Source organism: Pinus tabuliformis, chromosome 5_1 (genome assembly GCF_031772625.1).
Source record: "Pinus tabuliformis cultivar Carrire ecotype Pingquan chromosome 5_1, CPIR1, whole genome shotgun sequence".
NCBI classification, from domain to species: Eukaryota; Viridiplantae; Streptophyta; class Pinopsida; order Pinales; family Pinaceae; genus Pinus; species Pinus tabuliformis.
In genome coordinates, this window is record NC_142305.1 from 371,994,188 (window position 1) to 372,008,486 (window position 14,299).

At 37.2% G+C, this 14,299-nt stretch overlaps 1 protein-coding gene across 1 annotated transcript; it reads right to left on the bottom strand.

The window, feature by feature from the left end:
• Positions 1 to 4,946: 4,946 nt before the first annotated feature.
• LOC149164999 (laccase-12-like) lies at positions 4,947 to 13,878 on the bottom strand. Its single transcript, XM_089431056.1, has 7 exons — positions 13,709 to 13,878; positions 13,431 to 13,582; positions 13,146 to 13,321; positions 6,662 to 6,745; positions 6,434 to 6,562; positions 5,400 to 6,347; positions 4,947 to 5,293 (listed from the first exon to the last, which is right to left on the bottom strand). The coding sequence occupies exons 1-7, from the start codon at positions 13,817 to 13,819 to the stop codon at positions 5,163 to 5,165; spliced, it is 1,731 nt and encodes a 576-aa protein (XP_089287182.1). The 5' UTR covers positions 13,820 to 13,878; the 3' UTR covers positions 4,947 to 5,162.
• Positions 13,879 to 14,299: the final 421 nt, after the last annotated feature.

The window sequence follows — 14,299 nt, forward strand, 5'->3', positions numbered from 1 at the left end:
GCCATAACCCCATGAATTTGCATATCACTACATAACTCGCCATGTGCTCCATGTGCACCTGTAGCGTTGGATCACTTAACACCACTCGGGGTGTAATGGAAGCCCTTGGTTTACATGGTCCTGTCTTAATTCTGGAGTCAACTTTCTGATTGTCTACTCCTGTACGTTTCTCTCTTCTGAATTCCTCCTGCATTTCTGTCAGCCTCTGTGCTTTGCTGCTTTCTTGTTTTCCTCTTGATTGTCTACTCCTGTACGTTTCTCTCTTCTGAATTCCTCCTGCATTTCTGTCAGCCTCTGTGCTCTGCTGCTTTCTTGTTTTCCTCTTTCTGTACACCCGGTTTCCACTTCCATGGGCTTCTTGAAACGATTAGAGACTACATGACTATAGGAGGGAGTAGAACTTCCCACTTCTGGCCCCTCCATGGTACCCAACACAGAAATCCTGCTACAAACCCTAGTTCTGCCTGTTTTTCCTCCTCAAGGTCCCAACAAAATTATCTTCTCTGTCAGTATTAATAATCATATCCAACTTGAAGCATAAATAATGGAGGATTCTTAGTTCCTCTCCATGACCATGATGGCTCCTTGCCAAAATAACAATATCATCGACATAAAGGAGAAGGGTTATGACTATGCTAGTGAGAATGGGGCCAAACCCAACCTAGATCTTCCAAATCCTCTTCTCACTTATCAATGTATATGCCAAGAAGGGTAGGAGGTAAAGGATTCCCTTTCTTGACTCTAATATTGCATTTAATTTCTTCTAACTCACCCTCAGTTGTCCTAGGCTTGGAAATAATATTCTCATACAACATTGTCACAATAACCCTCAACTAGAGAGGAACCATTATCTCTTCCAACCTCTAACACAATTTTATCCAAGGAATAACTTCAAAAGATTTTCTTAGTGAAACAACAAAAGAGATAAATTTTATTATTGTGACATTCCTTTGCAGTCATCCCTATAGTAACAAGGTAGTCCATAATTGAATGGTACCTACTAAACCTAGATTGGTATTTATCTCTTTTACCATGGATTTCTATCTAAATAGATAATATTATTTTCAAAAATAATTCCATAAATCTTGGCTAAAATATTACTAATCATAATGATCCTTTCATTAGAGGGAAGGATTTTATACCCATTTTTAAAGATAGGCACAATTAGTCTCTATTTCCAAGGCTTAGGAAACCTTTGTTTCACTGTCAAACTAAAGAGCTAATGTATGTGAGGGATGAGAATAGACCACTTGATTAAAAAAAATTGGCATGGTAGCATTCAATGTCCTTAGCTTTCCCATTAGCGAGCCACTTAACCCAAAAATGAATGTCCTCCAATGAAAATATATCATCCTCTAAGGGACATTTAAAATGGTGTCCATGGCATTAGGAGATTCATAAAGGAATTTAAGGTAGAAATTCTATTTCTTTAAGTGAAAAAGATTATTTTCCTTAGTTTTATGAATTAGAATTTTCCTCCAAAACATTCTAGGATCAAATCTAGATGTGTGCAATAGCTACCCTTGCCTTCTATTTTTACAGTAAATTTTCTTCCTTCTCGTAATAACTTTGTACATTTTTATCTTACAATGTTTAAAGATTCACTAGGAGCATCCCCAATCACTTTTCTAGTAATTTTACAATCATTATCATACTAGGCTTGGTAATTAGATATTATTCCTTTTATATAACACCTCGATACAGAACTAGCTAATGGAATCAAAAAGGATTCTAGTAAAATAATGGTAGATGTTTTGATGTTATCCTTATGAATTAAAAGGTGTAAATCCCTATTTAACTATTTTAAGAAGAGATCCATTTTACTTCCTTTGAAAAGTAGGTTTCTTTGATTCTCACAATTCTCTCGCACGTGTATTTTGTGCATTGGAAAGTTTAAAGTTAATGTTAAAGGGTTATGATAACAATATGTCTCATGGTCATTTAAAAGTTCAAATTTTACAATTTAATTGGAAACAAAGATATCACATATCACATAATCCACAACACCACTACCAAGCCCTTGAATAAAAGTCACCCGGTATGGCTATCACCACTTGATTATGTCATTGCAAATTATAAAGTCTTCACGACTACAAATCTTGACTAACATAGTACCAAAAAAATTCTCAATTAGGCCTTTTGAGATTCTTTTGTATCTACAAGCTAAAGCAAGGTCCTCTTCTAGCCAAAGAGGATTAGGGTTGGGATCATTGCTTAGAATGGTAGTTTGGTTCGTTGTGGTTCTAGAATTAAAGTCTCCTAACAAGAGGATATTTCCTTCATTCATTAAACATTGAGTATCTTGTTTTATGATATAATAAGGGAAATTTTATGTAGATTTTTTTTATTTGTTGTTAATAAAATATAGCAATGATAGTTGCGAAATAAGAAAAATTGATATAAATCCTCTTAGTATTAGTGTCACGTATCTGGATCTAAACGTATTGATTGATAAGGTATACCTTATGAATCTGAGTTTGAGGATACACATTCGCTTTTATATAATAGGTTATTCCTCCTATCCCTATAGGAGAGGATTTTGTGTTCCACGCTGACTACAAAATGAATCCATCTATATGAGGGACCTTAGGCTCATCTTGCTCCCAAGTTTTGGCTTTAACAAGTATTAATTTCACTCAAGATCTAACGTAATAAATGGCCTTTATGCTATGTCTCTAGTTTTGGTCTCTATCTTAGTAATTTTCTTATCTCTAATGATTTTCGATTTTCCTTCCTTTATAGCTTCCTTAACCTTTTCAACCTCCTTCACTAATTCACTCGGTATACTAGGATGAGTTCCTTATTTATTAAGATTCATGTCCCTTTTACGCTTAGAGATCTACTAAGTATGCAAAATTTATGATCAATATGGCTTACCCTAACATGGAGAAATCTATCTTTACGCTAAAGCATCTTTCACAACCTTCTTTCTTTTATGAGATAAGTTTTTACAATTTGTGACTTATTTTGTAGTTATTCTTTTATTATTTCTAGAGTGTCCTCATTTTTTGCTCTTTCATACCAGGAATTATGAGATTCAAGGAACTTTTTATTGCATCCAAAGCAATTAATATAAAAAAGGTTCTATTGCAAGTGACTGGCTCACTTGGTCTTCATAATGTAAGAGTGTTTGTATGCACTAGAAGTTGTGGGTCATTGTCATTTTTAGGAGGAAAATTCAACGTTTGTCAGTTCTTGGCAAGGATTATGAATTTTCTGTTGAACCTCTCAACTTTCTCAAATAATTCTATCATGTATATAATAAATTCTTATTATGCATTTTCCTTGTCAGTGAGGACTCAACCCATTAAGTCTTTATATGATAGTAGGAGGCTTTAGAACTAAGCAGGTGGGTAGAGCTAGGGGGAGGGGTAGGAATAGTTAACCAAAGCGTGAGAGAGGTAAACACTGAGAGAGGAGATGTGGGAAGTACGTTAGTATATAAAATAATAGAGATAGAATGAAGGAGAAGGGGAGAACTAGGGGAGGGAAGGAATTAATCTTGGTGAGTAAAATAAGCCATCCAAAATGATCATGCCCACGGAAGGGATGAAGAACCAGATCACACAAATTCGAATTCCAAATTCAATGCAATAAGAAAGATTTCATAAATTGAAGCAACCAAATCGAGAATCCAATACTTGAGCAAACCTTTGGAGGAAATTGTTGCAAGTTGTTCTAGTGAGCGAATTGCTTCTTCTAAATATTTTCTAACAGAGGAAGATTGTCAATACTACATTCCTCAAAGATTCCATGAAGCATCATCCTTAAACTTGCAACACCATGTTAGCTTCTTGTTAGCTTCTTGTTATTCATGATTGATAGGTTATATGCATGTAGCCAAAGTCAAACTTTGATAGATTTACCTTAAAAGGAAATTTTAAATTAATGTAAAATTTTATTGTGTTAATTTACTAAGTTGATGGTTTCTTATTGTGTGAAAGTTACTACTTCAAAATGTGAAGTATGGGAACAACTTCTGAACTAGCCAATCCACCAACAAAATCTTAATTTTTAACTATTTTTAGAGTTAGTTGGTATGGAAATTGGTAAATCGGAGTTAGATCCATATATCATGCCAGCACAAACTCATATTAAAAAAAAAATTAAAAAAAAATCATATTTTATCTGTAAAAAAATTATTTCATATGTAATTTTAAATATATTTTATTTTTTCATATCAATAATCAAAAATTTTATAATTTTTATGCATAAACAAAATTACTCATTCTATTCTTTAGTAATATTGATATTGATTTCTATTGATATTGTTAAACATGTATTTGAATATTTTTAAGATAGGGTGAGAAAGAAAATGTAGATATTAAAAACTAAAATTTCAATAAATTATTTAAATAATCATTTTAAATTTAAATTTATAGTATTTTTAAATTATATAAAATTAATGTTTATTAATATTGATTTTAAATTTAGGTTTATAGTATTTTTAAATTATATTAAATTGATATTTATTAATATTGTGTGGTTTATTATATTTTTAAAAAGTAAGAGATCGATTATAACATTTTTAATATATTATTTTTACGATAAAAATAAGGGGAGAAGTATTTGTAGTTTACTATAATTTTGTAGAGTTTTCAGGAAGATCAGTGGCATGACAAATGTTTTGAAAATAAAAAAGACTAAAAAAATCAGAAGATAGAAAAAAAATGTTTTTTTTTTAAACCTTCTTGATAACCTAAAAATAATAAAACCCAAAAATACAAACCCAAAAAACCACTTATTTAAATTTTAAAACAGTATATCTTATAAGATTATAATTTAATAATAAATTTGCAATTAGATTGTATTTTGTATTGGTTTAAAAAAAGACCTTACACACTGCTTATACGAACTAAACAACTAAATCTTACGATTACATGAAATTATTTTCCTATTTTGACCGAAGTCTATATATATATATATATAAACGAGAGTTATCGTACGATATTTTTCCATAAATATATAAAAGAAAATCAATCATGCAAGCGCATGAATACAACGGTAAATTTTGCCAAATTATTGACGGCTTGTTTAGAACGACACACATCATTTATTTTATTACTATGACGGATACAACACTTTCACCAACATCATATTTAGTGGTAAGCACTAATGACAGCCGCAGGATGCCTTTTGGCCTTGTGACTTTTGTTCATTCCCTAGCACGCGGGGAGGTCTGCAGGAGGGGGCTCTATTGTTGAGGAAGGAGTGCCACCGTTCTTCACTAGAAACACCATATTCAATCCCCACGTGAAATGGTCGTCCAAATGGCAGTGCAGAAACCACATTCCTGTCCACATAAAAACACTTTGCTCGTCATATATACTATTATGGTAATAGAATTAAATATGATGAAATTGAATTCCTGAAGAAAAGATGGGTAAGTTTTTATATACCTGGATTGTCAGCTTTGAATCTTATGGCAACCCACCCGCTGACTGGAGCGATTACTGTGTTGCGCTGTGGAGGATCCACCAGATTAAATTTAAGCGGGTCCTTTACTGGGTTATAGTTCCCGGAACCTTGTCCCACCACGTAAAAGTTGTAACCATGAAGATGCATTGGATGGTTCTCTGCAACGAAGATGTTTGTTGCCTGAAAAACGAGCTGCACGGTGGAGTTGTATTCCAGCACTTTGACTTTTGTTGCGGCGTCAGGAGTCCAAAATTTTCGGGGTATATCGTCCCCCGTGTAGTTGAATCTAGCTGCAGGTTTTGATGGAAAATCCGTCGTATAGACATCGGTACTCTTGTTGTAGTAATAAGCTTGAAGCAGGGAGATCGCGGGCTCTACATACGATATGTTGTTCATACTTGCACTCAGCCTCTTTCCGTTGGGACCTTCACAAGTGTTTCCAGTTTCACAGGGAAGCAACCCCAGTCCAACTGTGGAGATGAGGCTTTCATCTATAGTTTGCGGAACATCCACTGGGTGTTCTTGGGAGGCCAGGCTTCTCAGTGCGCTGCTAAATATATTGACTGTCTGAGTGTCGTTGTAGGCTGGAAGGCTAGGCATAAGTGGACTCATAGAATTTTCAGCTCCAATATACTCTACAATGGCAGTAGTTGTGGTGTTATCGAAATCACCTGCTGCCTGATTTTGATACGCTCGGGCGGCCATATAGTATCTGCCCACAGACTGGTTGGCCGTGAGAAGAACATCTGTAGTCTGGCCTGCAGAAATGACGAGTGCTTCTGTTTTGTACGGCTTGGTGTAACAAGCATCCACAGCTACGACTGTAAATTCGTGGCCTGCTATCTTGAAAAAGTGCCCGCTATTGAGTGCAGCATTCACGATCCGCAGAAGGTACGTTTCTCCGCTTTTTACAGGGAGTCGAAATGTTCCTGCGTCAACAATTACTTCATCACTTTCTACAACGTCATTATAATCTAAGTCGACAGAAGTGGTTGAAAGAGAAACAACATGATACCCGAGGTAGAGCAGTTAAACAGATCTCCTGGCTGTCCATTTACGGTGAAGGCATCCGATAAATTATGCGCACCACCTGTGCGAACCGCTTCGTCTATGACGGCGATGGGGTTAGCGTTCCACCATTCACCTGTTCAATAACATAATCGCTTTGAATCAATTTATTAACGATTAAAACCCATTAGGTATATAAACTTTTGTGCATTGAATATTCAGAGTAGATCATCACCTATTACAATAGGAATTTCGGCATCGGGTTTAGAAAAGGGATATGAGCTTCCTTCCTTAGGAAGGATTACAAAAGTGTTGAAATCTAATTTCAACGCAGCCGTACGCTCCCCAAAACCGCCAGCAAAAACCACAAACCGGTTTAAAGATTTCTCGGACCGCCTACCTGCAGAGAATGGTTTTCGTACACAAGGGCCCGAGAAAATGTGGAGCTGACACGTGGTTCAGCCCTGACGTAACGCAACGTCATTTTCTCGGAGGTTAATGTTCAGCACTTGTTGAGTTTCCGATATTGTTGTCCACCGTTGGATGTGCTCTCATGTTTTCCGCCGTTGATCACCTGGAGCTGCATACGAACTTGCATTAAATTAAAACCATTGCGTGGAGTGTTTGATTTTTGAGTTTGACCGCTATGGAAGAAATGTCTTGGAATTTAATGGTGGTACGAAGTTTTAGGTGGCCCTCTTAATATGAGTATGGGCACGTTTTAATACATATTTTTATATATGTTTCTTATATACGGCATGTATTAATGTTCGTAAAAATATGTTGTATTTTGTTTTAATTACGTTGACCATTTTGTAATGAAACATATAACATATGCTTGTGTTTTTTTTGATATATGGGAGATATGTAAGTGTACACAGGAGCGAAAAGATTTGGTGGTGCAGCGAAAACCATGTGTGGTATGTATTGAACACACAGCAGTGTGTAAAAAGATAAGAACCAGGTGATGTAATTTTTGGAGTTGTAAGAAAACCATGTGTGGTTTTTGCACAAACAGTGTATAAAGAAAATGGTGAAGTTTTTTTTTGTAAGTCTGTGTGAATTTTGTTTACAGCAGTAAACTTATGTAAACTTTTATTACAGCAGTAAGTTGTTTTCACTGCAGTGAATGTAAAAAGAGATTTACAGCAGTTAACCCAGTAATTTCTCAGAAATCTTTTATCGTGTTGAAATACTCTGTCTCTCTGTGATTTTTTTTAAGTCTTCTGTGCACAAAAGGATCCTGGAGAAAAGTAAAAACAGAGCATTGCCTCTGTGTGTTTGTTTATTTGGTTTTTGGTATTTTCCCCATCAAAAATACCCAACAGTGGTATTAGAGCAGGCTTAGGCTCTTTGAAGGAGACGAAGAAGCTGAAGGGAGAAGGTTGTTGCTGAGCAAAAACTCTCAGGCAGACAGAAGACAGTCAACAAAAGATTCAGGTATTCGAAAAAGTTTTTTCTGTTGCTGAAGAAGCAGTGATTTGTTTTAAACACACAGTCAAGGATTTAGAGGCATAGATCAGAATACAAGGAATGGCCAGCACAAGCACTGGTATGGGTTTGTTTAACACCCAGCTCCCACAGTTTAATGGGAAAAACTATGACTACTGGGCAATAACCATGACAGCCCTGTTTGCCTCTCAAGACTTATGGGAAATAGTTGAGGAAGGTTTTCAAGAACCAGCAGATGAAACTGAGTTCAATGCACTAACTCAAGGAGAGAGAGATCAGCTGAAGAGCAATAGGAAGAAGGATTCGAAAGCCCGTATGTTGTTGTATCTAGCAGTAGACCAGAGTGTGTTTCCAAGGTTAGCAGCAGCTAAGACAGCAAATGAAGCATGGCAAACCCTCAAGATAGCCTATCAAGGCATGGAGAGAGTGAAGACAGCAAAGCTACAATTGCTGAGAAAGGATTTTGAGAACTTGAACATGAAGGAGTCAGATAACATTGACTCATTCTTCACTCATGTGATTGGTGTAATCACACAAATGAGAACTCATGGAGAAACCATTGAAGACAGAAGGATTGTGGAGAAAATATTGAGGGTCTTACCCTCAAAGTTTGATGCCATAGTCACCACCATTGAAGAGACAAAGGATCTCTCAAGTTATTCAGTTGATGAGCTACATGCATCACTGATAACACATGAGCAGAGGTTGAGTAGGAATGAAAACTCATCTCTTGAGCAAGCCTTCAAGACCCAGATGTCCTTTGGAAGAGGCAGAGGTCAAGGCAGAGGAAACAAAAGAGGAAGAGGCAGAAGCCAGAACAGAGGTGGAAGGAACAGCCCATCAAATGCACAAGGAAGAGGCAGCAATACAAATCAGAACCAAGGTCAAGGCAACAGCCAACAAGGAGGACAACATCAAGCTCAAGGACAAAGGTATGATAAATCTAATGTTCAATGCTATTATTGCAAAAAGTATGGACATTATGCAAGTGATTGTAGAAAGAAACAACATGATATGAACAGCAGACAAAATGCAAATGTTACAAGAGAAAACAGCAGTCAAAATAATGTTCTGTTAGCTTGTAACATGGCTGAAACACATAGTGAAGACATTTGGTTTTTAGACTCAGGTTGCAGCAACCATATGACAGGAAACATTGCCCTCTTCTCAGCCTTAAATCAGAATTTGAAATCAGAGGTCACACTAGGAACTGATTGTAAAGTGTCTGTTATGGGAAAAGGGGAGATAAAAATATTTACAAAGCAAGGAGAAAGGAAAACCATAGCAGATGTATACTATGTCCCCGGAATGAGATGTAACCTATTGAGTGTTGGACAGCTTATCCAAAAGGGTTACAATGTTTATTTTGTAAATGATGTGTGCACCATCATGGACATACCACCCAGCAAAAGATGCATTGCTGAAGTGAAGATGACAAGGAACAGGATGTTCCCTCTCCGGATCAGGGCAGACATGAAAAACAAAGGTGAAATTGCAGCAGTCACCCAAGAGGCCTTCCAAAGCGTGCCAAAGGATGAGAACTGGTTATGGCACTTGAGATTCGGGCATCTAAATTTTGGAGGTCTAAACTTATTGAGCAGAAAAGGAATGGTAAAGGGATTACCACTGATAGAGAAGCCGGACAGCCTTTGTGAAGGTTGCATTTTGGGAAAACAACATAGAGAAAGTTTTCCATCAGGTAAAAGCATAAGGGCAAAGGCACCCTTAGAGATCATCCATTCAGATTTATGTGGACCGATGCAAGCTCCATCATTAGCAGGCAGCCTATATTTCTTGACATTCATTGATGATTTTACAAGAAAGACTTGGATATATTTCCTCAAGAACAAAAGTGAAGTCTTTGAGAAATTCCAAAACTTCAAAGCATTTGTTGAAAACCAAAGCGGGCTGCACATTAAAGTTTTGAGAACTGATAGAGGAGGTGAGTATATCTCCAAGGAATTCCTAAGATTTTGTAGAGAAAATGGAATTCATAAACAGTTTACAACTAGGTACACTCCACAGCAAAATGGAGTTGCTGAAAGGAAGAACAGAACCATCATGGAGATGGCAAGGAGCATGTTGAAGGCAAAGCATTTGCCAAATGAGTATTGGGCTGAAGCTGTAAATTGTGCAGTGTATATTTTGAACAGGTGTCCTACAAAAGCAGTCATGAACAAGGTGCCAGAAGAGGCATGGAGTGGGAGAAAGCAAGGAGTCACCCACATGAGAGTTTTTGGGTGTGTGGCCTATGCACACATTCCAGATCAGCTAAGGAGGAAGTTGGACAGCAAAGGGGAGAAATGCATCTTCATTGGATACAGTGATGAATCCAAAGCCTACAGGCTGTACATTCCATCTACCAAGAAGTTCTTTGTCAGCAGGGATGTTCAATTCATTGAAGAGGAAGCTTGGGATGGAAGCATAGAGAAAACAGTTAATGTCAAGAACTGTTTGTCTCATGATGAAGATGAAGAGGAGGTGGCTGAAATACATCCCCAAACAGCAGCGCCAACACAAGGACAGCAAGGGACACCATTGAGGATCAATGAGAGTGCTTCTCCAAGCACACCACAAGGAGGAAATTCAAGTGCATCTTCAAGCACTTGCACACCAAGTGAATGAGGTAAGAAGTTTAGAAATCTAAGTGAAATTTATGAAGAAGGAATGAATTCCTTATTTGCCTTGTATTGTCATGTTGATGATCCTATTCATTTTGAAGAAGCTATTAAAGATAAGAAATGGATAGAAGCTATGGATGAGGAGATGAATGCCATAGAGAGAAACAAAACATGGGATTTGGTTGAGTTACCAAAAGGCAAAGAAGTCATTGGTGTGAAATGGGTCTACAAGACCAAGAGCAATGCTCAAGGAAAGATTGAAAGACATAAAGCAAGGCTGGTTGTCAAAGGCTACAAGCAGCAGTATGGAAGAGATTATGAGGAGACTTTCGCCCCGGTTGCAAGAATGGAAACCGTGAGAGCAGTGTTGTCCATAGCAGCACAAAACAAATGGAAAGTCTACCAAATGGATGTGAAATCAGCATTCCTAAATGGAGTGTTAAAGGAAGAGGTCTATGTGGAACAGCCTCTCGGATATGAGAAGAAAGGTGAAGAGCACAAAGTGTGCAAATTGAAGAAAGCTCTTTATGGGCTGAAGCAAGCGCCAAGAGCATGGTACAGCAGGATAGATTCATATCTATTGGATAATGAATTCGACAAGTGTGAAGGAGAACCCACCGTCTACATCAAAGAAAAAGATGGTAAAATTTTAATTGTTGTCTTGTATGTAGATGATGTTATTTTCACTGGAAATGATACTTATCTTATTGAGAACTTTAAATCAGTCATGAAGGATGAATTTGAAATGACTGACATGGGTTTGTTGAGATACTTCTTAGGCATAGAAGTAGATCAAAATGAAAAAGGAATTTTTATATCTCAAGCAAGATATGTAAATCAAATTTTGAGCAGATTTAAGATGGAAGAATGCAAGGCAGCAATCACTCCCACAGTGATGGGATTAAAGCTCAGCAGAGAGGACAGCAGCAAGGATTTTGATCCTAGTTTGTACAAGAGTATTGTAGGCAGTCTCATGTACTTAACAGCTACTAGGCCTGATTTAATGTATGCTGTTAGTTTAATTTCCAGGTTCATGGAGAGGCCAAAGGAGGCACATTGGCAGGCAGCAAAGAGAATTTTGAGGTATGTCAAAGGCACCAAAATGTTTGGAATTTTGTATCATGCCTCAGAACATTCAGATTTGGTTGGATACACAGACAGCGATTGGGCTGGAAGTGTAGATGATCGGAAAAACACTTCCGGTTATGTTTTTAATATGGGTTCAGGAGCCATTTCATGGGCTTCTAAGAAGCAGTCCATTGTAGCATTGTCTACAGCAGAGGCTGAATATGTGGCAGCTACAGCAGCAGCATGTCAAGCAGTGTGGATGAGAAGAATGTTGAGAAGCTTAGGCCAAGAGCAGGCAAAAGCGACAGTGATTTTTTGTGACAATAGCTCAGCTATTGCATTGTCAAAGAATTCAGTGTTTCATAAGAGAACGAAGCACATTGATACAAGGTTTCACTACATCAGAGAATTAGTGAACAATGGAGAAATTGTCCTAGAACATTGCAGGACTCAAGAACAGGTAGCAGACATCTTGACAAAGCCACTTGATCAGAAGAGCTTTGAATTTTTGAGAAAGTGTCTCGGTATGACCGAATGCCCAGCTGTTGAAATTAAAGGGGAGTGTTGAAATCTAATTTCAACGCAGCCGTACGCTCCCCAAAACCGCCAGCAAAAACCACAAACCGGTTTAAAGATTTCTCGGACCGCCTACCTGCAGAGAATGGTTTTCGTACACAAGGGCCCGAGAAAATGTGGAGCTGACACGTGGTTCAGCCCTGACGTAACGCAACGTCATTTTCTCGGAGGTTAATGTTCAGCACTTGTTGCGTTTCCGATATTGTTGTCCACCGTTGGATGTGCTCTCGTGTTTTCCGCCGTTGATCACCTGGAGCTGCATACGAACTTGCATTAAATTAAAACCATTGCGTGGAGTGTTTGATTTTTGAGTTTGACCGCTGTGGAAGAAATGTCTTGGAATTTAATGGTGGTACGAAGTTTTAGGTGGCCCTCTTAATATGAGTATGGGCACGTTTTAATACATATTTTTATATATGTTTCTTATATACGGCATGTATTAATGTTCGTAAAAATATGTTGTATTTTGTTTTAATTACGTTGACCATTTTGTAATGAAACATATAACATATGCTTGTGTTTTTTTTGATATATGGGAGATATGTAAGTGTACACAGGAGCGAAAAGATTTGGTGGTGCAGCGAAAACCATGTGTGGTATGTATTGAACACACAGCAGTGTGTAAAAAGATAAGAACCAGGTGATGTAATTTTTGGAGTTGTAAGAAAACCATGTGTGGTTTTTGCACAAACAGTGTATAAAGAAAATGGTGAAGTTTTTTTTTGTAAGTCTGTGTGAATTTTGTTTACAGCAGTAAACTTATGTAAACTTTTATTACAGCAGTAAGTTGTTTTCACTGCAGTGAATGTAAAAAGAGATTTACAGCAGTTAACCCAGTAATTTCTCAGAAATCTTTTATGGTGTTGAAATACTCTGTCTCTCTGTGATTTTTTTTAAGTCTTCTGTGCACAAAAGGATCCTGGAGAAAAGTAAAAACAGAGCATTGCCTCTGTGTGTTTGTTTATTTGGTTTTTGGTATTTTCCCCATCAAAAATACCCAACAAAAAGCTCCATGCACCGTAGCTCGGAGCCATGAGTAATGGGCATGCCACCACACGGTTCCTTCTTGTCCAGAGATATTGAATCTGTATGTATAACGGCCACCTGGTGGAATGGGACATTGAGTAACATATGCAGGTCCATCAGCCCACGGTGTACGCAACTGCTCCACTCCATGCCTGACATATGGAAAAGCAACTCTCATAATCAGTATCATCAAACTTGTCCATAACAACATCACATGTGTTCATGTTCTTAAATATGATTATCAAGGTTGCAGAGACATACCAGTGAAGAGTGGCATTGTACTCGGCCTTGTTATAAGTTTCAACAATAACAGTGTCTCCGTCATGGACATAGATAGTTGGACCTGGTAGCTGCCCATTGACGGTGATTATTGTATTCTCCTTGCATAGCCTGGTAACTGTCTTCGCTTCAATCTGTACAGGCATTAAGAACAAATATCATGGATATACTATACTTCAGCATATATGAAGAGGGCTTTGTCTTTATAAAGTTAATGGTATGCAAAAATAAAACTTCAAATAGCGAATAATAAAACTTACGATGAAGGTATAATTGACGATTGCTGCATTTGTGATTGCAGCCAAATACGAAATCAAAGCGATTAGAAAAACAACCCAGCCTGAAAATGGGCATAGCGATGCCAATGGCATTGTTGCAATGATATCGTAAATGCGTATATATATCTAATGAATATCGTCCACTATATAAATATTGGAGGAAGGACGAGTGTATATTTCTGCTAACGGGACCGCATATATATAGCCCTAAGGGGCAGTGTATAAGTTTCGACTTTCTAAATTTTCCATCTAGAGCGGCGGAAATTGTGCCAGCACAAAAGCTGGCGTGTCCACGCAGTCAGTACAACATTAACACGTTATTATTGTTCTTTTTCTCGTTCAGTACATTATTGTCATGTTGTGCCTATCAACGAGTTTGCAAGTGCAGATATCCTCTTTTTTTTTTTCTTTTCAACGAGTAAAATGTTTTCACTATCTTTTTGTGTTTTTGGTTACAGCTTTTTCTAAAATAATTTTTGACCAATTTTTAAGGCATTCTAATCGAACCCCATTCTAATATTTTTTACCAAAATTTAATTTTGATTAAAAAAAATAATAATAATTCTCAAAAAA

Excerpts from the sequence above, each read along its gene's own strand:
- LOC149164999 (XM_089431056.1), bottom strand. The coding sequence starts at position 13,819 with ATGCCATTGGCATCGCTATGCCCATTTTCAGGCTGGGTTGTTTTTCTA. Across the intron at positions 13,583-13,708 it reads TCGTCAATTATACCTTCATC|ATTGAAGCGAAGACAGTTAC; the intron begins GTAAGTTTTATT and ends ATGCCTGTACAG. Across the intron at positions 13,322-13,430 it reads TACAATGCCACTCTTCACTG|GCATGGAGTGGAGCAGTTGC; the intron begins GTATGTCTCTGC and ends TCCATATGTCAG.